Here is a 23447-nt window from a genome sequence, read left to right on the forward strand (position 1 = left end):
TGGAAAATCCTGACTTTTTTCATAGTTTTGGCCGTGGTGCGACTTATACTCCAGAGCGACTTATATGTGGTATTATTCATTATTTTCACACTGGCAACCGCAAGAGGACGCTCTAGGCTCTAAGTGACACAGAAGAAGAATTGGCACTTCCTCTACCTCCGGAGTTGGCAGAGTTGTTTAGAAGTGACACCGAGGAAGAAGAATTCAATGGATTTAGTGATTTAGTGATACATTTCCCCCAAAATGTGACTTATATATGTTTTTTTCTTCTCTATTATGCATTTTTCTGCGACTTATAGTCCAGAAAATACAGTCTTTACTTCAAATAAAAAAACACAAGTATTTTCTCACTTGAAATTAACACACACAAAAAGCTGCACTTGAAATAAGAGGCCAGTGGTAAATCTTGTTTTAAGATAGTAAAAATACCGTGTTTTCCGCAATTTGTCAATGAATGGTCTATTTTCGATCATTTTTCATATATAAAGCGCACCAGGATATAAGGCGCATTAAGCGAAACTAAACAGTCAGATAAATCAGTCAGTTGAACTTTATTAATGCAGTATGAGTCTTCGTAATCTTTTGGCAGTTGCTGTGAGATATGAATTAATCCATATATAAAGCACACCGGATTATAAGGCGCCCGGTCATTTTGTGAGAAAATTAAAGGCTTTTAAGTGCGTCTTATAGTCCAGAAACTACGGTAAACTAAAAATTCAGATAAATATGACTTTATTAAAGCACTTATTCACACGTGATCGTTTTTCTAGCGTACAACATTGACATATGAATAGTTACTCACTTTGTATCTGTATGACGGTTTGTAGGGAATGCACTGCGTTGGCATTTGGTTTCTGCATCAGCACTTCTTCCGACAGAGGCTCCTGAGAGATACAGATGTTCAAGCATCATTTTGGGAGTCACGTTTTAGGCGTTCTAAAACATCTGCGCTCCCTTGTGCATTTCATACATTCGTTTTGCATTTTTTCACACATATTTGTTTCAGACCATCAAACAATTATGACTAGAGTACCACAGACACATAAATAAGATCTCTTTGTGGATTAAAAAAATAATATGTCTGTTTGCCGTAACCCGACCGACAGTGTGAAACTAGCCGACTGAAATTTTTTATCAACATTGAAAAAACATCAAATTCTTTTATTTTTCAATTATTTCGGCGACTCACCGACCGGACTTCGCTAAACTACCGTGTCGAATATTTTATTCACGCTTGTTATTCTATCTTTCATTCTTATAGCAAAGATAGCGCACTGCGCAACGCATGTGCGTCTGCATAGTCAGTCCCCCACATGTGTCTGTGACGAAATAGACTGCGAGTTAATGACGACAGATTGCCTTTAACAAGTTAAAGCGATGGGAGGAGTACTTTTACGGACTACGACAGAGTCTGAGGACTACGAAACGTCTGAGGAATAAAGTCTGGCGGTAATGCAACACTCGGATGCCAACCGCCATAAAACAACAACAACAACAACAACATAGTTTGCCTCTGTCGGCGCCACTCAAGTGTCCATAGGACATGCCAGGCTCTGTCAGGGTGTTTTACGCAATGCATTCTGGGATTGACACACGCCCAGCAGCGTCATCACAACAAACATGGCGGCGCCCGTGTCCCCCGCATGTTCCCCCCGCTCGCCTTCGCTACCAAAATAAAGGATAGCGGCGTACAAAAGGTCGATTGAAATGTCTTAAAATCGTGAGATTTAGTCTCCCGATCGGGTTGATCGAGACGTTTTCCGTCATTGACTGGTGGTCACTCCGACTCAAAAAATGGCAAAATTTGGATCTTTCTTTTTGCCTTCAAAGTAAAGAAAATAAGCATTTGCCTACCGACCGAGCCACTTGAAAAATGTTGACTCAGGTTACAGCAAACAGACAATTTATTTGGGGTAGCCTAATCATAACTAATTTGCTATTTCATAAGGGGGCGCTGGGGTCAGGGACAGCAATCATCTTTTTTACATTCCCCCTTAATAAATTCACAAACTAAATATTGACATTATTTTTTACTTATGAATATGTTCTTACATACTTTGAACTTATTTCATATTCAAGTGTTTGATTGTACATTTAGAAGATGTAATAGTATAAGTTAATAAAATGTCTGTGGAGGTCAACCAGGCTATTTAAATCCACAACGGTGCAGATAACTACGCTATGCACTACATGTTATGAATCATGCACATTGAATAAGACAAGAGGCTAACCACAGCCTGTCATGAATGCGTCTTATGTATTTCTATGCACTGGGGAGTTTCCAGGCCTCTTAACAACCATGGAGCCGCTCACATAAACCCTGAACAAGAGCATTTACCCCACAGAAATATTCCTCCAGCATTTGTCCTTTTTTACCTGGAGCCCCAGCAGCGCTCCCACGCAGGCCTCCGAAGCGTCGCAGATGGCGGTAAGGTCGTGACCTCCTTCCAGGGCAAGCACCAGCCGACCCCCGGCCAGCGTCATGAGCTGCCGGGTCAGGAATCCAAAGCCTGTCGCGGAGATAAGTGTCAGCCACAGAAAAGGAGACTGCTTACCGTAAATTACATCGTACTGACTTCCAATATTCTTTCAAAACAAATCTATATTTTTAACTCAGGGGGAACCTCCCACAGCACACTACCAACTACTCATTACCGTAATTATGGGCCGTGATGCAGCAACAACTGGGCTTTGAGCTGTAATAATCTATTAATATCTCTCTGGAGAACCGCAAAGAAGACTAGAGAAGAGGGAGCGTGCGGTGAGTGAGGAGCTTACATTTGGCGGAGACTTTGTAGCCTCCCAGTGGAGCGGGGTTGCCCTCGGCGGCATCAAACCCGGACGATACCAGCACCAAGTCGGGGGAGAACTCCTGAGCGATGGGCATCACCACAGTTCTGTAATTGGAGAAAGCAGAGACGTTGAGAAAAGAGTTCCTCACAACGCAAACTAAGCTACGCTCAGGGGTCTTGACCAACAACACAACAGCTGACAAAGAGACGCCAACATGAAACGTGAAGCCCATCTTTAATCTCCAATCCTCTTTGTAAATCAGCTGAGGACAGACAGTGCATGTTAAATGTGCCTTTCCAAAACTTTCACAATAGGATAAAGTTGCTGGGGAAACCTATAAAAACACATGCCAGCTTTAATAGGTGACTCATCAAAATGATTTCCTCACTGGCAAACGATTCATTGGTGTTTTTACTGTGGAAACCTCTGAAAAAGTCAGTCTATTCGAGAGCTTTGAAAGTCAGATACTACAACTGGTATTGAAACTAGATGATAATTTAAACAAGAATTGAACACCCCCCCAAAAAAGAAAGGAAAAGATTTGACCTTCACAGAACAGAACAGTAACAAGAACTGGTATAACACTTATATTAAATAAAAAGAAAAACAACAATGACAACTTTGGACTAAATGGGACAATTATGCTGGACTACATGTTTACGATTATTTATATAGTTTCAATGCCTCTGAATGTCTCTCTGTGTTTTGTTATGTGTTCATATTGTGTTGTTATTATGCTGGACTACATGTTTACGATTATTTATATAGTTTCAATGCCTCTGAATGTCTCTCTGTGTTTTGTTATGTGTTCATATTGTGTTGTTATTATGCTGGACTACATGTTTACGATTATTTATATAGTTTCAATGCCTCTGAATGTCTCTCTGTGTTTTGTTATGTGTTCATATTGTGTTGTTATTATGCTGGACTACATGTTTACGATTATTTATATAGTTTCAATGCCTCTGAATGTCTCTCTGTGTTTTGTTATGTGTTCATATTGTGTTGTTCTGTATATTTAAAGAAAAATAAAATTACAGTCTATTATGAAAAAATGTTTGCTTTTTTGTTATTGTGGTATTGAAATTGCTATCAAGCATTGAGCTTATTCCTTAGTATCTAAATTGAGTTTGAAACGTTTGTATTGTGACCACACTATATTATTTTTGTTTCATTTTGGGGTACACTAACACACTTTGAACTGCAAATAATCAAGCCTGGACAAAGATGTGAAGAGGTAGGAAGTAGTTTAGTAATAGAAGTTTTTAATCAAATTCTACCACTACTTTCTACTACATTTCACAGAGTCGTTTGGTTACTCTTGATTGTTCCTCAACTCTGTAACTGTACTTATACTTGAGTACATACTTTTTTGCTACTCAAATCAATATTGTGCTCTTTTGGATGCAAAATGTACTACTTCGAGTCTTATTGAACGTTACTGCATCGTACAGGTAAATCACAGCTTTTAAACTGCATCAAAGTAAAGAGCTGAGAGCTTGGAATAAAAAAGTACAGTCCAACCATTTGCATGACAAGCGGATGCAAAAAGTTCTGTTTGAAAATGCACTCGCTGCCGACAAAGCCCCATTGATGAGTCTGCGGAGCGTGAGTAACACAAAGTCATATTGTTTGGTCAGCTTTCTGTTGTTTGTTGGACTGTAAACAGAACCGAGCTTTTCCTAATGCTATTGTTGTGAAGGGAATAGAACGTTGCTGTCCCGGGGCAGGGTGGGGGGGGTGGGGGGGGGGGGGGGGGGTGTTCTGCGGCGGCCCGGTTCAAAGCTTGAGTGCGCCAGTCTGTTTCCCATTAGAGGCTTGTCACTCTCCTCACGTCATTGACAACACAGAGAGAAGAGGAAAAACAGTCCATCTGGGATCCATTTACCTTCATTATTCCGCCTGGGGACTTTGGAGACCCCCCCCCGCCCAGCCCCGCACCGCCCCGCACCGCCCCCCTCCCCTCTTCTTCTTCCCCGTCCGCACATATACATAAACTCGCACACGGACGCACATATCGGAATGTGTGATGCTGTCATGGCTGCGTGCAGATGGACGCCGTGAGCTCATTGATAGAGCACGAGATATAAACACATAAACACCTTTGTGCGAGTGGACACGTCGCGAGGGGAAATGCCAAACACTGATTATGTAAACATACACAACAACAAGGCCGTGCGCCGCTCCAAATCTTCATCACTTCCAGAACTGCATAAGCATTCCAAATGAACTTAAAAGGGGCCGTTTCAGCTGTAAACTAGAAACGTTCCGATGCAACTTTCGCTAGCGTACGGTAATGAACCATACAAATATTTCAGACAATGCGCTGATGTTCTTTCACAGACTGCTTTGAATGAGGGCAACGTCGGTATTGTCGTCTAATTTACAGTTTCCTTGTCTTTCCCTTTGAACCAAAATGTATAAATTGCCCTCATGGTTGGCTATAGAAACCAGAACGCACCCCGATTAATTCCTTTAGTGACGGTAAGCTTTGTGAAAAGTGCACTGATGAAAGGGAATCAACATATTTTTCAACGTTCACGTTATTTGACCAAAACAACAACAACACACAAAGAAACAGCAACTGATCGATTTTAAATATGGGTTTCCTTCAGTATAGTGCTCAGCTTTGGGATACTGCCAGCTATTGTCCATTCAACTTTTTACATTTAAACTTTGCGCAAGAATTGGCCAGCAGCCTCACTCACAGCTGTAATTTAAATATGAATTATATGTAAGGCGTCTTGACAAAGGACACAAAACTAGTGTGCACTAATCATCAATTACTGCTGGAGTCTGTTGACGTCCAGTACGGCAAAACGTCTACGCATAATTGGGGGTTGATAAAAATCAACTTTTCACCAATGATTTCTAATTGGTCAAGTTAAAACCAGCAACCCAAGCGTCGTCTTTCATCATCTTAGCTGTTCCGAGTAGGTATATCGCACCTTCATTCCGATACGGCGCCCCGCAGTCAAGACGCAAGGAATGCACACAATAACGTCTCGTACCCGTAGACGCTTTTACATCCAACCGCAAAAAAAAAAAAAACAGGGCCCACCTCCTGCGTAGAGCCATTAAAGCCGGCCCGCTCCCCCCGGACTGAGAGACTACAGACCAACTAATGGAAAAGATGGAGGAGGCGGGCGAAGCCGAGGGGAGCCTTATTAAAGATCAAACAAAGGAGGAGCGGAAAAGGGAGAGCGCACTGGGGACTGGGGGTGATGGAAAGAAAATGAAGGGGGTGTGAGTCAGGAATAAAATAAAAAAACCTAAAAAAAACTCACAAACTTTAAAACCATAAAAGTGGAGCTATTAAAGTCTTTAATAGTTTGGTTGCAGGTGAGGGGTGTGTGTGGTATGGGGGAATTTAATGAGAGAGAAACTATTGAGGTGGTTGGCAAACTGCACTATATCGCCTTTTAAAATGAGAGTACTAACCCGATATAGAACAATCCACATTAGCCTGGAAGCGTGCACAGTTTAATGTGTTGTCCTGCTTTACAGTGACATTGGTGTGCCATTTTTGATTTTTTGCAGTTGTAAGACCAAAGAGTTTATTGTTTCATTAAGTTCCCTTATTTACGATATGTTTGTGACAGTAAATATCACGTAGGTAGTATGTTCAGTATGTTCAGTAAGTTAGTCATCTATTTTACTTAAATATACCACTAAAATATATCTCCGTGGTGTGGCTTTCCTCAAGGGACAGTTTTAGGGCCAAATAATAATCCTATAATTTATCTGGTGAATTTTTTATCGACTCAGATCTTGTTTATTTTACAGTGTCTCTGCCAAGAAATTATGGTTAGATTATGTATCTTTTACATTTAGATGCTAAATTAATACTACTACTAAAAAGACAAACATGTTTTGTTTTGTAAGTTTAATTGCCAAAGAAATAAAGAAACTACTATTTAAACCGGCTGATTAAATGCAATCTATTTCCACATCTTTAATCATTGGTTTACTGGTATCTATCTGATTGCTACATATACAAAATAATATAGTCCCTTAATGTTTTTGGATACAACTAGTCCAATACTATTGCAATCACTTTTTTCTTGGCTTGCTGCTGGTGTAATTGTAATTGCGGCCAAAGGTAGACTCATAAAGTAAACTATACTTCTATTTCCCCTTTCCATCTATAATTTCACTAATTAGTCTTCCTTCCTCTATTGGCACATTTTCCAGTGTTGTTTACATGTGGTAAACTTAGTCCATCTGGTGTTGTAAACAAAGAATTTCTTAGAACTTTAAGTCCAAATCCACAACTCTGGCAATTTGTAATAAAAACAATACAAATTACATTTTATGAGAACACAGCCTTTCCAAGTATCAATTCTGGTTTGAAAAACAGGTTCAATTGTCTTTTAATTATCAATCTGAAATGTAATCAACAATCAATGTATCCTTTAATGGTAAAAAGCACTGTGGAGCCAATATCCTTCCTGCTCTGATTGGGAAAACAAACAAGGAGGGTCTAATCATAATCGTAATTATGAGCCATAGATCAGAAACATGTGTGCCGTAATCCAAGATTGAACTGAATCAACTAATACAAACTCCACTGTTCCATTAGTAAAATGAGTAATAAGGAAATGATTACAGAACATGGACAATTTGTGTTTCACTTAAAGACATGCCCTCTCCTGCTGTGTGGTGGGGTCAAAGGTCATCCAGGCCATTTATGCGCCACAGAACACGGCACAAAAAACACCACTGGAATACGTACAATTTAAAGATTTCTACAATGCCTTCTCTGCTATAGCTCCAACGGGTTGGTAAATACATCATTTGCACATCCTAAGTGTGCGAGTGAGGAGGGGGGTTCAAAGGTGTTGTTGATGCACTTTGTGAGCTGTGCTTTCAGGAGCAGTTCTAATTAAATGCATCTACAGTGCATTTTAATGAAAGTGTTGCAACAGAAAACCTTGCTTTCTGAAGACTCTGAAATAAGGTTACATAAAAATATACTGATAATTTTGTGCCCTTTTTGATGTTGTGGATGTCTATGTTTTTTATATAGTAATTTTAAACAATATAATTTGAGGTAAATTATCAAAATCGACCGTAACATTCATAATATATTGGTAAAGCAGATAGGCCGTTCTGATTGGAAAGGACAACAATCTTTGCAACAAGTTATAGAGAAAATAACAGCTCATATAACTCTGAATTTAAAGTTGGATAATTACGGTAAATACACACTTTAATAATCAGAATAATAGTAATCACTGAAGACTCATATTGAATTAACGTTACCGTAATTCATTGTTTGTTGGTTCACATGACCTACTAAACCTTAAAAGAGTTACGATTTTGATGTATCCAGAATAAACCCAACGACTTCCTCAAAGACACCTCAAATTAATTACCTCTCATCCACAGTGGTCTGTGTTTGTACATATCATGTGTGTGTGATTATTGAGGCCGTCGTCTTTGCAACGTTTGCCCCCTTTTCCGTAACGCTCCGGTGCCCACGGTTTCCCAAAGCTTTCGGCTCACCAGACAACCAAACAACCCACACTACTGAAACTTAACTGCCGCCAACCACCCACCATTGACAATTACCGAAGCCACCAGCAGGAAGTAGCCGTCTGCGCTCTGTCAAACACACAACCTGCACACAATTTACTGTAAGGCATCACAAGTTATTGGAAGGGAGGCCAGTGCCAGACACATGCTTCCCAAATGACAGGGATTATTAATTACGCAGGAGATACGTCAACGCCGGCGTGTTTGTTGTGGTTCGGAGAGGAAACTGGGGGGAACTGACAGATTACGGTCCAAGCAGAAATCATAATAGGGATCAATATTAAGACAATAAAGGAGACATAAAAGCTCAACTAAGCCCTATTTGGCAAATGCCGCAGAAGAGTGCCGTATGAAACATTGTGCTTTGATTTGCAGTTCGTGTCGAAGGGAATCTTGCACTATCGTGTCATCTGGCGCAGGTTATGAATCTGATTTAGATTGTAATCCGGAGGTCGCAATTGTTTTCACCTGAATGCGGCGATATACTCTGCATCTCCCATGGGCGGGTCGAGTCCTCCAGTGAAGGCCACGTTGACGTTGAAACCTTGCCCGGCCCCTGATCCGACCTGAGGGAAAACACAGATTTATGGTAGGATTATTTTTTTCTTTTTCAAATTGTTCCTTAACCTTTGAGGCTACTTTCATTCAAAGGTTGTCGCTGCAAACATGCAATCATTACCGGTGCAGAATTCGGTCATATACATATTTGACGTTTAATTTTGGCAAGATTAATGCTACATTTAGCATTAATCTTGCCAAAATTGAACGTCAAATATGTCTATGTATAGTAGTATCCATAGTATATCAAGTACTGCTAGCTTAATTAATGCTAAATGCCATAGTATATTCAAGAACTGCTGGCGTGGTTTTGTTAAACACACACACAATTCTCGTGTTTTGATTTAGACTAACTTTCTTGATCCACAATGGAATTTTACATGGGCATAGTAGCTCACATACTGCAATAAATAATCAGGAAAAACAATTAAGAGATTGTGAAAATTTAAACAATTAAAGTAGCAAAAATAGCAAGTCAAATAAAGGACAGTACATGAACAATATACGTAAATGCAATAGCTATCTAAATATGCAAAGTATGTACACCAGGAGGGATAAGGAGATACAGTGCAAAGATGAAATGTTACTTTGACATGACAAGGTGATCTCAGATGTCCTGTTGTGTCCTTAAGAGAATAAAACCTTCACAGAATTCAAAACGATGCCTCATGGGTGGCTATGCGTGCAGTTATTACTCACTTCTACAGGAGAGCCACTGCCAGGGAAGAAGTTGCCATCGTCATAACGGTGGAGGGATAAGTACAGGACGTTGGGGTCATTGTAGAACACTTCCTGGGTGCCGTTGCCGTGGTGGACGTCCTAATGAGGGGATCAGCACAAACAGGTTTTACTACAGAGAAACTACTTGATGTGTTGTACCTCTATATTTATCTTTACAGCCTCGTACCCAGTCAACGATGAGAATCTTGCTGACACTAAGTTTGTGCTGGAGCTGCTTGGCTGCAATGGCCACTGAATTGAAGTAACAGAAACCCCTGAAAACCAAAAACAAAACAAATTGTTAATGCATGGAAGTGGCGGTGTTTGCAGTGTCTCTTACTGTTCCCAATGTTGCACCAAAATCAATGTTAGTATGTTTGTATTTTGCATTAGACAATAATTTTCAGGTTATTTGTGATTTTAAATTCTGACTCAGATTCACTTATATTTTAACAGGATATGCCATTTTGTAGACTAGATCCTGCTTCGCATGTACAGTCAGTCCATCACAGGCTAAATATCTACCAGTCTATAGTTTTTAATGTAAGGGAAGACAGGAAGCCTACACCAGTCATAAAACAAAGCATTTGTTTCATGTTTTTTTTGACAACATCACATTTACTTCCATGCATTTCCGACACACATCCTGCGACCACGACATGCTTGGCTTACACCATAATGTCAACCTGTAAACCAACTTTACAGGCAGCATCTCGTCCCTTTAAGGCACTGTGGAAACTGATTTAGCTGCCTCGGGCCTAATAAATGCAGCCACACACAAACACACGTACATAGGGTTGGACGGGTCTGCGTGGTGCCCCGGTGGTCTGACCACAGCAAAGCCATTCTGTACGGAAGAAGAAGAAAACGTAATTAATGAGTGTTCCACAAGACAGGAGATTGTTTACTTGGGGAAATCTGCAGCAATCTATTATTAGAGATTTCATGTATCTCTAATTGCGGTCTAATTTGGACCCTTCTAAAGTTATGACTAATATTCAATAGAAAGGAGTAGAAAGTACAATGAAAGTAAAAAGTATACACTGAAAAATTAACTTGAAAAGCATGGGGGGAAAATACAAACGTGGTCAAATCAACGGAATAAAAAAGAAAAGAAAAAAGAAATCTTGATATCAATAATTTGGACTTAATAAGCATATTTATTTGCTTCATTACATTTCCAAGATAATGTAGGTAAAATAAGAAAACCAAATTGCTGAAGGGAAACGTGACAGTTTCTTAACACTATCGCTTATTTGGCTTGAAATGAGCATTCATCTTTTGAAACAATTCAGAGACATACGGTACTAAAACAAAGCTTTGGTGTTATATTACAAGTAGTGCAAGTGTCTGAAAGAACTGTCACCTTGAGTTCCCCTTTAGCCACTCTAACAGCCAGCTCCACGACGCTGCCCGCCGCCATCCGTGACGCTGTGGATGTGTGAGCCTCATTCCAGATGGTGTCATTGTCAACCTGCAAACACACACACACAGTAAGTGACCAAGTGTATTTGACTGCCACGTAGACCTAATGGTGGCCCACATGTGGTAAATAATGTCAATAATACATGTAAACAATTTCCATTTGGCACTCTTTTGTTCTCATTAATAGTTCCAACAAAACCAATAGATCAACTTCAAACACGAACACGTCTTTGTACAGCTAAACCTTCTGCTGGTCTATTTAACATCTATTTATTTGTTTCCATTTGTAGTAAAAGAATTATAGGACAAACAGACGCGTTTCTTGGCTCTTCTGTGAGTATTGTGTTTTAGCTGTTTATATTTAAACCCCCCGGAGGCTATAAAAGAATATTTAGATCTTCAATTTGAAAAGACGTCCCAACTTCCAGCTGCGATTGGATATCCACATCATTCTTTCCTCTCTCTTCTCCTCTGTTTGTTCATAAAGCGGCATTACTGTCCATCTGGCTGACTGACAATGAAATCCAAAGCATTTCTTTTATCCTCGATCGTGCACATGCGGTTCCCATTAGTTTGACTTGTCATGGTCAGACACGGACTGTCAGGCAAAAGTTAGCAAAGCGTACGGCCAACTCTCTTTTCCTCTTTAATATCCTGCCGTCTCTTCGTCTCTTTCTCCTAATTTTTGTCCCGCTCGCTGTTCTTTTGAAATAAAATTGCCTTTCATCAACACAGTGATTGTATTGAATAGCTTTCATTAAGGGCTTTGGGGCAAAACTGCAGAGGTTTCTTACCCCTACGCCGCCACACGGTAACATCACAAACATTCGCTGGGAGAGAATGCCTGTGGAAACACAACATTAAATTAGTTAAGCATACCATAGTAACAGAACATTACATTTGGTTCTGCCGTGTCTAATTAAATAACACTGCCGTTGGCAAATTATATGTTTGCAGCAATAATGCCATACGTCAATTAAAACCTTAACCATGTCCCAAAGATATAACTATTCTTCACTAACCAGCGAGCTTACGGTTGTCCAGTTTCAGTCTGTTGAGTGGGTTGGTGCCGTATAGCAGCACATGCTTCTCTGAGTGCACAGACTGTAACTCCTCCAGTGTAGCCTTACGCCCACGAATAGTCTATTGGGACAAAACATTTATTTAATGCGTGTTATCATTTGATAAAATCTGACACACAGTGGAAAAAAAGCAGATGACTAATTTTACTCCTTTTTTATAAGAATGTGAACTAAAGCTAAAACTGTTTGGCAGCTTTTCAAACAAAATGTCATGATTCAAATAAAATATTTTTCACAAATGGAAATTATTTATTTAAATAATAAATGAAACATTTGTGATACCTCACACTGGCCCTTGAGCCCCCTCTCCTGCAGGCGGGACCAGATGCTCTGGATTCTCCCAGCATGCTCTGGGTGATTGCTGTTGTCGCCACAGGAGCATTGGTGCTTCAGCATGGGAGTCTCATACACCAGACCTGGACAGACATAGATTAAGAAAACATACATTTAGTATTGTAATCTTGCGTATAACAGGTAAAGGAACCAAATGAGGCTTTGATTTACAAAACCCATGATACAGTTCATGCCACTCTGGATGTTATTTAACCCTTGCGCAACCCTCAAAGATAGTGCGGGTTGAGCATACAACAAAACACACAAACAAACACTAAACAAACAAACAAACAAACACTTTTTCCTGTTGTGGAGGGAGTGTTCTTCGACAGACGCCTGTGGTTCATCTAAACCCGAAGATATTATATTATTCATACAAAACACAGCCATCAGGACATTGTCTAGCCAGTGTTTACATTCATACTGCATAGATGAAATCCATGCATTCCTCTACATACTTACAGTGTGGACAGAGGAGCTCACCTGTAGTAAAGCGTGTTTTGCTGCTGACCTCCTGACCAGGCAGGCTCAGGGCTTTCTCAGGCAGGGTCAGTGATGTGGAGGCTGGGGAGGACTGTGTGCGAAACAGGGGCTGATGGACAACACTGCCTCCTGCTCTTAACACAGGCACAGCCAGAGTCTCCATCTGACGGTGGAGCTGCTGCAACTGCTTCTGCTGCTCCCACAGCAACGACTACACAACACAAGACCATAGGAATTTTATTGATTCAATGTAGTTGATTCAAGGTGCAATGCAGAGAGTGGGAATTTATCTCTATGCGGCACGTAAAGGTGTTAAAACCCCTTAGGGCATCCCACGCGTGGGGCGTTGGACTTTTTCTTTATTTATTCCATTTTGTCCACCATCTTATAAAATAGAACTCTCAAGCTGCTTGATATGCTGTACATAAAATAAAGCTATATCCCACTTATTTCTAGTCAAATCAATAATTCTGGTGAGAATCAAGGTCAGTTTGTCCTCAAAACCCATAAATAAAAAATTACACTAAAACAAAATGAAAAATGAATAAGACTTTTATATGGATTCCGCCTGGTCATTTTTAGTTTATTACACATCCCTAAAAGTCATTTTTAGTGATGAATCAACCTTCAGCTTTTAAAAGAGAATCGTCAAAACTCAATGAATGCTAAAACTAGTGTCAATCAGCCGATCCCTCCAGAAACCAGATGTACTCATTTATATAGTTAACAATTTTTAAGAAAATCCTGACAGGATTTAAAATCGGAATTCCTCTGGGCAGAACATGTTTGTACTTATGATTATAATAAAACAGACAGGAAGAACTTCAGTTTTAAATGGGGCTAATTTTTTCAGCCGTTTTGGAAAAAAAAGGCCCTGAGCTTAATGGGTTTTAAGACACAAACAGAACAGAACATTTGTGAAATAAAAGCCTGCCACCAACATGATAAACATTTTCATTCTGAAAGGATAATACTGAACCTGGTTGAGAATGAGGGCATGTTGCAGGTTCAGGTTCTGCTCTTCACAGTTCTTAGAAACAGGTTCCATCTCCCTCAGTGACTCCGCCCTTGCTCTGCTCTGATAGGTGGATTCTGTTGGCGAAGACCCGCCCCCATCCTCAGAGTCCATCTCCTCAGAGGGAATCTGGTGTAGTCGAGGTTTCTCACTGGACTTTGACATGAGCTGTGAACAAGATGAACCTTTCATTAGAAAAAATCTCTCGGTCTAAATTTGGGGGATTTGAAATTGAAGTAAACCAGGTCTGAAGCTTATTCTAATATCCCTTCAGACTTAGACAGTAGTTGTAATTGTTGTGGCTATGTGTGCTAAAATGCTTTAAACTCCCTATTCTTAACCATAGGGCTGGGGCCATGAGTAACTCTTTGAGGGTCGCACAATCAGTAACATACAATACAATACGTTTATTGGGTATTAAGATTACTTTGTACAGAAAAAGTACATTAAAAAATCCCTGCTTTAAACGTATTGTTCTATGAGGTCCTTGTACCTTTCCCAGGTGCGTCTGCTGCTTGAGCCGCTCCAGCAGCTGCGTGTTGTGCTGTTGTTGCAGCAGGTGACAGTGAAGCGCTCGAGGACTCGGAGGCAGCGGTTCAGAGCGGGTTCTGCTCAGGGGTTTGTGAGGAGGAGCGCCCCCTGGAGACAGGTGGTCTAACTGAGAGGAGTACTGCAGCGGGACTGTGTCGAGCCCTGGAACTGGTAAAAACAGTTTGAGTGTGAGAAGAACAGTAATGTGTTTAAAAATTATGTCTATTTTATGATAAAGATGAAGTCTGAGGTAAGTGGGTATGCAGAGGAATAAATATTTCAGCTAGCCATAATTTATTCATAGAACCACCACTAGATGGAGCTCTAACACATCAAACTCGTCATTAGCAGAGCAGCGAACTAAAAGATAATATTATGGATCTGTCACAACACACGATCTTGATCATGATCTTGCCCACTACCATGAGCCATGACCAAACTTGAATGTGTTGGGAAAGAAATACTACAAAAACATCATACAAGGGTTAAAAAAAGAAAAAAAAAAGATCCTAAAACTAAAAATGAACATGGTGACATTTTTAACAGTTCATTTTTTCTTTTTTTTTTAAACAATTATACAATTCTAATTACCAAGCAGTTTTGTGTAATGTTGATATGCTGTTGATATGCTGAATCTTACTTGTGAGCAGTGGGGAGTGCACCAGACCAGACGACTCCAGGATGATGACAGGCAGAGGGTGAGAGTTCAACTGGCCGCTCGGGTCCTCTCTGGTCATAGGGAGGAAGACCGGAGAGCCCCCTGCAGTGAGCAGAGGCACCCTGCTCACCTTCAGAGAGGAGAATTCCCCGTCCGCCTGCTCACACACACACACAGCATTAGAACTGGTCTGCGTCCGCATATATTATGAGTATAGGAGAGGCCTGTGTTACCCGTGCGTTGGCCGGCAGTCCCAGTGTGATGGTGGGCTGAGAAGACGGGCTGTGAACCGTGAAGTTGGCCAAAGTGCCGTCTCTGAGCAGGAGCCTCTGAGCCTGCACGCAACATTTACAAATACTCAAGTGAAACTATTTTTTAACATAGGGGGAAAAAATATATCATCGAGATCAACCAATATGGGTTTTTTCATGGCAGATGCTGATATTTTAGAACCCAAAGCTGTCGAAGGCTTATAAACCAATATATAGGACTGATTTAGATCATTTTCCTCAAAGTATGTACCGGTAATTTTCCATTTCTACTGTCTATACCTTTCTCTAGTCAGCATAATAAAAGTATAAAAACTAAAAATAATAGTAATAATAATAGTTGCCCTGTTTTGCAACTAACCCATAAAGGAGCAGATGTGTCTAGTGCACTCTTTGCATTAAGTGTTAATATAAAGCTTTATGTCTTTCCTTTAAGCAGTTATAGCGGATTTAAAATATCGGTCTCTGCTGGAGATTTAAGGCCGGCACACTAAAAAGTGCAAATATTGGCCAGATATATCGGCCAACGGATATATTCAGCTAACTCTAAAGTACAACTCATCATAGCCCATAGTTACAAATGCAATGTCCTTATAATGTGTGACAACTTGACACTAGATACAGCTGGTTAAAACACATAAAACACTAATTTACAGGATTATTTCGTAGAACTATCAGGTAACATTTTGCTCCTTTTTCACAAAATTTTGCTTAATTTCAGATATTGCCTGCAGCCATTGCGTGCAGAGCCACAGCAGGTGTTGACTAGGGTTGCTGTGTTCTGACTTTTTGTGATTAAATGAATGATGCAGAAACATCTGATAGACTGTGTGCTGCTGTTGATTTAAACATGTCATTATGTCAGGCACTGCTCCGCTCATGTCCATGGAAATCTCTATGTGCCTGACGGGTAAACTGTTGATGGACAAATACACTACGTCTGGAGTAGAAGAAAACCCTTCATAATAATGGCTGTATAGATGTTAAGTTTATATGAACGTACTAAACAGACACACACCTCATGCGAGAGGCCAGCAGAGGGCAGCAGTCCATTCTCATTGGGCTGACTATCATTGGGAGAACTGCAGCCAGAGACGGGAGTACTGCTGCTGCTGGGAGAAGAATCTGAGGACAAATGATTACATATATTTTAGGTTTTGTTTGAGACATGACCATGTACCAAGAATAGCGAGTCTTACCCAGCGCGTCGGGGACTCTGTGTTTGACAGTTGGAGGTGCGCTCTCTTTTCGTGTCAGAGGGCTCTTGCGGGTGTTCAAGTGTTTCTTCAACTTGTGTCTCACCTTCAGATTGGGCTCAGAGGCTGAAATCACACGGGCGTTTTAGCTGGTTTGTTATACGTGAAGTGTAAGCCGTTGAGAAGACGGTTAGGTTCATTGCTGTAAATAGATCAAGAGGGTGAATGTAAAGCAAGTGCACACCTGCTCTGCGCAGCGGCGTTCCCTCTGAGGCCTCAGACACAGACTGAGTCGGAGACAAGGCCAAAGGAGAGGAGATACTGGGGTCCGGGGCCAGATTTCTGTAGCACAAGAACATACAACATGAAGTAGTTGAGCATACAAACACATTGAGATTATCCATTCCAGGTAAAAACCTCCCACCTCTGCCGTTAGACTCATGAACACTTCCTAAACACTGTCACTTTAACTACAATTTAATCAATTACTCACGGCACTATTAACTTTCTGCACCACATCTGTCAATTAAACTGTACATTTTGTCTACATAGTAAGCCTATTTTTGTTTTTATCCAATTGTTTTTCTTTAATGGATGCCCTTTTTGATTTTATATATGTTGTTTTATTATTGCTCATGTTGCACCAAATCACTGAATCACTAAATCCTATGTTTGTGAATTCTGTTCATTGACAATGGAAATAAAACTTTTCTGATTCTGATTCTGAACAGACTGACCTGTACGTAACAGGTGGAGTGGACAGAGGGTTGGTGTTGGACCTCTCCTGTGCCTGCTTCTGCTTCTTCAGAATTACCTCTTGTAGTTTCTGTTTGACCAGAGAGCTGGCCACTGCACCTACAAGAAAACCACAAACAGTTTACAAGTTACACAAGGAAAACTCCTGCCATTCATGTACAAGTTCTGTGCCCAAACAAACCTGGGAAAAATATATATTCAAAACCGCCTTTCATAACATAACATTATCTTCATTGTTTGTTTATGTTTGTCTATGTAAAGAATATTTGGGTAAAAAGTGCTATACAGGTGTTTTGTATTATTAGGCCCGAGCGCCACAAGCTGGCGAGAGGCCTATTAATCTCGTAAGGCCGTGCAAAGCACGGCTGCAAAAGTGCGCACGTAGTGCTCGAAATCGAGCGCGAAGCGCTCGCCCACTTCCAAACACTCACTAACGCACTCCTTCACTCATGCACGCCCCGTGCATATTAATTAGTAGTAGGAAAATGGAACGTTACCGTTGTAAACGGGCGAAGCCCGTGCAAAAGTGCGCACTAAACGAGCACTTTACATTGGGATGACGACCGAAGCGGTCGCCCCTGGCAAGTACAGTGAACTAGCCCATGCCGAAGGCATGGATCATGCATACTTACTCCTGCTATGACAGAAATAGTCAACAATTTGTGAATGGGCGTAGCCCATTCACAAATTGTTGACAACAGCAGCGCGAAGCGCTGCATTCCTCCAAAAACCCTCCTGGCATCGTCCTGTACGCGAGAATCCATGCCGCAGGCATGGGCCATGCTTGTATCTGCTCAAATCAATGGAAGTCTATGGGGAGTGGGCGGGGCATCCCGACGGAATGGGGAGTGACGAGCGCGTAAGCGCTCGTAATGATGATTCCACCCCATGGCGGCATGGGGAAGGCTTAGAGCTTTCAAACGATGTATAATTTGTTGTTATAGTGGAAACGGCTATATTGTTTTTGCTAAAAATATTATTATTTTTATTTTTCTTGTTCTTCTGCTTTTTGATCTCTAATTTGACCCCCTGAACATGCTCAAAAACTCACCAAACTTTGCCCAAAATTCAGAATCGGCGAAAAATTTGATTTTTTCTGGGCCATTTTTTTTTTCGTTAAAAAATGGCGCGACAGCGCCACCGACAAAAGTCAAAATACATTGCGCCTATGGGAGACGCCCCGAGGTCAACTTTGGCGTAAAGCTACGAAATTCGGGACACGCATTCCTCTCGTGAGGACGAACAAAAAAAATCATTGTGGCCACGCCCCCAGACTTACCCTATGGCTGCCATCTTCCTTTGAAAATGAAAATACGCTGTGTTAGTCATTTTGTTCACGTCAAACTTTGACGAACTCCTCCTAGGGCGTTTTGCCCACCAACTTCAAAATCGGCGTACGTCCTCTGGACAAGTGGGGCATCTAAAGTTATTCAATTTTTTGAGATACCTTTTACGGTCTGTGTGAGGCGCAGCCGCAAAGTTGGACAACTTATTTTGGAATATTGCAGATCTAAAAATTGCTCCCATTTGATCAAAACCAGTCCGATTAGGACCAAATTTGAATCAGTTGTTAAACTTTCTAGTTTGGACCAGTTTAGGCTGACAAAATTGAAATGGCCGCGATAGCGCCCCCTACAGAGTGACCTTTAAAATAACATTGAAGGTCAAAAATTAGTTTTACCAAAATTGTCTAAACTTTACCCAAAATTCTATTTTGCCGTCCCGATCACAAAAGCCAATCACAAAAATGCCTAAATTTTTACGGCGTAGTCGTAGCGATGACAGAAACCTCCCATGTTATCCCTATGGGAAAACCGCAAAATCTCTCAAATTACCACATTTTTATGTTTTACACTTCAACGAACTCCTCCTAGTGCGTTTTGCCCACCAACCTCAAAATCGGTGTACGTCCTCTAGACAAGTGGGGCATCTAAAGTTATCCAAATTTTAAGGATAACTTTTACGGTCTCTGTGCGACGGAGCCGCAAACGTTTCCCAGAATTCTGACTATTTGGCCTTCAGAGTGGCCTATAAACAATAGAGTTTTTCCAAATGACATGACATTTTGCACTAAATTCTAATTTGCCATCCTGATCATACAAGTATGAGAGCCAAAGTCATATTTTGTACGGCGTAACCGTAGCGTTGACAGAAACATCCCATGTTATCCTTATGGGAAAATCGTAGAATCGCTCAAATCACCACATTTTTACACTTCACACTTTAACAAACTCCTCCTAGGGCGATTGTCCGATCAAGCTCATATTTGGGGAAAATCATCTACACAAGCGGGGCATCAAAAGTTATCCATATTTTGATTCTAAGTGCTACGGTCTCTGTGTGGCGGACCCGCAAATATATGTCAGAAATGGGAAAACAGCGAAATCTCTAAAATGACCACATTTTCACGCTTCACACTTTCACCAACTCCTCCTAGGCCGATTGCCCGATCAAGCTCATATTTGGGGAAATCATCTACACAAATGGGGCATCAAAAGTTATCCATATTTTGATTTTAAGTGCTACGGTCTCTGTGCCGTGGAGCTGCAAATATACTGTCACAAATGGGAAAAACGCCAAATCCTTGAAATGTTCACATTTATGCTTCACACTTTAATGAACTCCTCTGTGGGCAATAGCTCGATCAAGCTCATATTTGGGAAAAATAATTTACACAAGCGGAGCATCAAAAGTTATCCATATTTTTATTCCAAGTGTCACGGTCTCTGTGCGCTGGAGCTGCACATTTGACCGACATTTGTGTTCATTTGCACTGGTTAAGCACAGCATTGTACATGTCCAATGTGTCGCTGTCTTAGTTCTTAGACAATTGCGTTAGCGCCATCTCTGTAAAATGCAGAGAGCAGAGTCGGAAGGCTGGCGGCCCGCGAGGGCCGTTGGATGCCGCTTGCGGCTTTAATTTCTTCTTCTTCTTTCTTTCTTTCTTCTTGGGACCAACCCCCCTATTTTTCACCCAGTGAATATTGACGAAAAGTCACAAAAATTTGCACACCTCTAAAAATCGTGCCTCTCTACATTCTGGCTATTTCCCTTTTCTAAAACAAAAAAATTTGGCGCATCAGCGCCCCCAAATGTACCAAAAATGCATTGAGAGATAGGAAATGACCCAAAAAAAATCTGATCGTAGAATCATGAAATTTGGCGCAGAGGTAGATGGTGACAAGAGAAGTAAAAAATATTATTACGCCAACGCCGTCCACCCAACCAAATGTCGGCCATATTGGTTCAAAAATGGCTAAGCACGTCGTACTTTTACGAACTCCTCCCAGGGCGTTGGCTCTAAAAAGCTGAAATTTGGTGAAAATGCTACTGAGGAGTGGGACATCAAAAGTTATTCAAATTACATTGATACCTGTCACGGTCTCTGAGCGGCGAAGCCGCAAACTTTAGCTAGAATTTCAGAAATCTCCCAAATTTAACATTTCTGCCGTTTGCGCAGATAAAGTCCGAATTGCGTCAAATTAGAATCAGTTGTTAAACTCTTTGCCCTAAACCGACTTGAAGTGAAATTAATTAATTTGGCGCCACAGCGCCCCCTACAGATTTTATATGGAGGTTAAATGTTCAGTTTTGCAAAATTATCAGAAATTTGACACAAAACTCGATTTTGGAATACCCATCAAAAAAGTAAATGAGACACATGTCATAATTGTTACGGCTTCGCCGTAGTGATGACCGAAACCTCCCATGTTATTCGAATGGGGAAATCACCAGAACATGTTTACACTTTATACTTTCACCAACTCCTCCCAGGGCGTTAGCCCTATTAACCTGAAATTTGGTGAGAGTCATCTTCAGGGGTGGACCATCAAAAGTTATCCACATTTTTTTCAAAGAGTCACGGTGTCGGTGCGGCAAAGCCGCACATTTTGCCAAGAATTCAAAATAAAATTGCTTTTTGATGGTAAAACAAAGGGGAGAAGATTTGACAGTGTCACAGATTCAGCAGTAGGCGTAATAAAAGGACAATTGGGGCGCCTCAGCGCCCCCTCCTCTTGCGGCGTGGCGGCGGCGTGGTGAGGGCCGATCATTGCCGCTTGCGGCTATATTTTGTATTATTATTATTATTTAGAATTGTAACCTGAGCTAAATACTTGTGTATGAAACATTTTAGTACACAGGGTTAACTTTTTGACAAATGACTGGATTTGTTTGTGGCAAATCAGCAGGAAGATTAAGTCACTATGAACTATATTTTGAATCTCATTTGTTCTATAGAAACAAAACAAAACAACAAATATACTATTCATACTATTAACATTATGTTTTTTTAAAAATAAATACAGCACATACATACATAACAGAATGACGTTTTAAGGACCCTTTAAGTGCTGCCATTTATCACTGAATACAAATGCAATTGATGACCGGTATTTCCAAAAAAACATGAGTGGAATTACCATAGTGTAGTGTGTTTCTTTGAATAGCTCTGTGTGTTGTGGTAAAGTGTAACACACACACGCACTCACGCGCACACACACACACACGCACACGCACACAGGTGACAGGAGGGGCAAGGAGCGCTAATATTGACCCACTGACTTTTATGTGCCCAGAGCAAGAGCTATATTTAACTCTACTGTTGTAACTGCTCTGGCCCAGGTATATATTTAGCCTCCACTTTAACGACATCGAGATAAGGTTGTGGTGATTTGACATTAAGTTTGTCAGAAAATGTAAGAACACTTCAGAGGGGATTTCTGCTTTGATCATGGTGAAGGTCAGCTAAATGAGACGAGTAAATTGACATTTGTAGTGACCCGTCCAGCGTCTGTAAAAGGGTAAAAGAGTGTGCGGAGGCTCACTTTGTTGACTCTTGTCCTTGTGCTTGAGCTGCTGTAACTCCTGCTGCTTCTCGTGCTGCTCCTGATCCCGCCTCCTTTGCTCCATGTTAAACTGCACATTCAAAGTAGTGTTTAAGCAGACAGGTGAGTGGTTACATGAAAAAGATGCCATTGTTTCATGAAATATCTTAAGGCCTCCCATCTGAGAGTCATTTTCCATCTGCAAATCAAGACTGGGAACTCAGATATTTATCTTCCTCTGAGTAGGTCCGCTCTCCTTATAAAGGGTGTTTTTGGTTTCACCAGAAAATCTTTGTTTGCTATCAGCCTCCTATTGTAAGGTGGCTTTCGCTCCCTCCTCACTGAGTACCTGATAAGCATCAGAATGCCCTGGGTGTCTACCTCTCCAAGGATTCAAAACAATCATATAAACGACTGGAAGGTTGAATCATAAACCACGGTTTCTATTTAAGGACGGATTTTCTGGACCCGCTTTATTTTTACTCATGATATCTTATGATGGTAATGCACACATCTGCTGGCGACCATTCTGCCCAGCACAATGTATTTATCTATTTGAGAAACATGTGTTGTTACATTTTGTTGCAAGAATGTATTTGTGCTCAAAAATAGTAGGACATTCAAACTCCAACCCCTTTTTTATATTTTGCTCCTTTTCAATTGACATGGTTTGACAATGCAGTATTATAATTAATGAGACAAAAATACTATTTAATAATATTTGGCTTCTCCATTCCCATTCCACACTGTGTGATATGTCTTTTCTGGCTTGCCTACCCGAATGTGATGGTGCAGTTGTTGCTGGGAGAAGGAGGCGCGGGGCTGAGCGGTGTACGGGCTCAGGAGCAGAGGCGGGTGCAGCGGTGTGAGGAGCGCCGTGTCCGAGCCAGAGCGCATCCCCCGCTCCCCCACCAGCCTGAGGTCCATGGGAAACGAGGCCGCGCACGACACTGGCACCGCCACTGTGGAATCTGGGAAGAGGAAGGGGAGCTCGGTCACAACTTTCATCACCGCTGTTTACACGCAACAATGGTTCAAACAAGGCAGGTAAATCACTGTTTGGAGAGAGGCGGAATAATATACACGTCGGGTTCGTTTCAACACATGGAGGAAAACCACAAGCCGGAGTGCAAAAATAGAAGCAGTTTCCAAAGCTGTGGGAAAAGTGAGTACATACATTTATATACAAGCAGGCAAGAAAAACACAGCTAAAAATAAAGCACTTGTGGTCAAATTGTCCTAAAAAATCTGAAATATGCACCAA

General features: G+C 41.1%; 1 protein-coding gene across 1 annotated transcript in view; it reads right to left on the reverse strand.

The window, feature by feature from the left end:
• hdac7a (histone deacetylase 7a) overlaps positions 1-23447 on the reverse strand; it is a 71857-nt gene that overhangs the window by 2307 nt on the left and 46103 nt on the right. Inside the window, exons 3-24 of the mRNA XM_072449544.1 lie at positions 22961-23154; positions 22184-22274; positions 17339-17456; positions 16846-16943; positions 16605-16727; positions 16424-16530; positions 15370-15471; positions 15119-15293; positions 14441-14646; positions 13912-14115; positions 12933-13143; positions 12399-12532; positions 12057-12177; positions 11829-11878; positions 10976-11083; positions 10401-10456; positions 9797-9884; positions 9589-9708; positions 8800-8897; positions 2779-2897; positions 2377-2510; positions 803-884 (exon numbers count right to left, since the gene is read on the reverse strand). Of these exons, the coding sequence (XP_072305645.1) occupies positions 803-884; positions 2377-2510; positions 2779-2897; positions 8800-8897; positions 9589-9708; positions 9797-9884; positions 10401-10456; positions 10976-11083; positions 11829-11878; positions 12057-12177; positions 12399-12532; positions 12933-13143; positions 13912-14115; positions 14441-14646; positions 15119-15293; positions 15370-15471; positions 16424-16530; positions 16605-16727; positions 16846-16943; positions 17339-17456; positions 22184-22274; positions 22961-23110 (2695 nt within the window). The 5' untranslated portion in view covers positions 23111-23154. The remainder of the gene's footprint in view (positions 1-802; positions 885-2376; positions 2511-2778; positions 2898-8799; positions 8898-9588; positions 9709-9796; positions 9885-10400; positions 10457-10975; positions 11084-11828; positions 11879-12056; positions 12178-12398; positions 12533-12932; positions 13144-13911; positions 14116-14440; positions 14647-15118; positions 15294-15369; positions 15472-16423; positions 16531-16604; positions 16728-16845; positions 16944-17338; positions 17457-22183; positions 22275-22960; positions 23155-23447) is intronic.

The sequence above is a fragment of the Eucyclogobius newberryi genome, unplaced genomic scaffold, assembly GCF_026437365.1.
Source record: "Eucyclogobius newberryi isolate DKJ021-1_F unplaced genomic scaffold, fEucNew1.0.hap1 SCAF_17, whole genome shotgun sequence".
Lineage (NCBI taxonomy): Eukaryota > Metazoa > Chordata > Actinopteri > Gobiiformes > Gobiidae > Eucyclogobius > Eucyclogobius newberryi.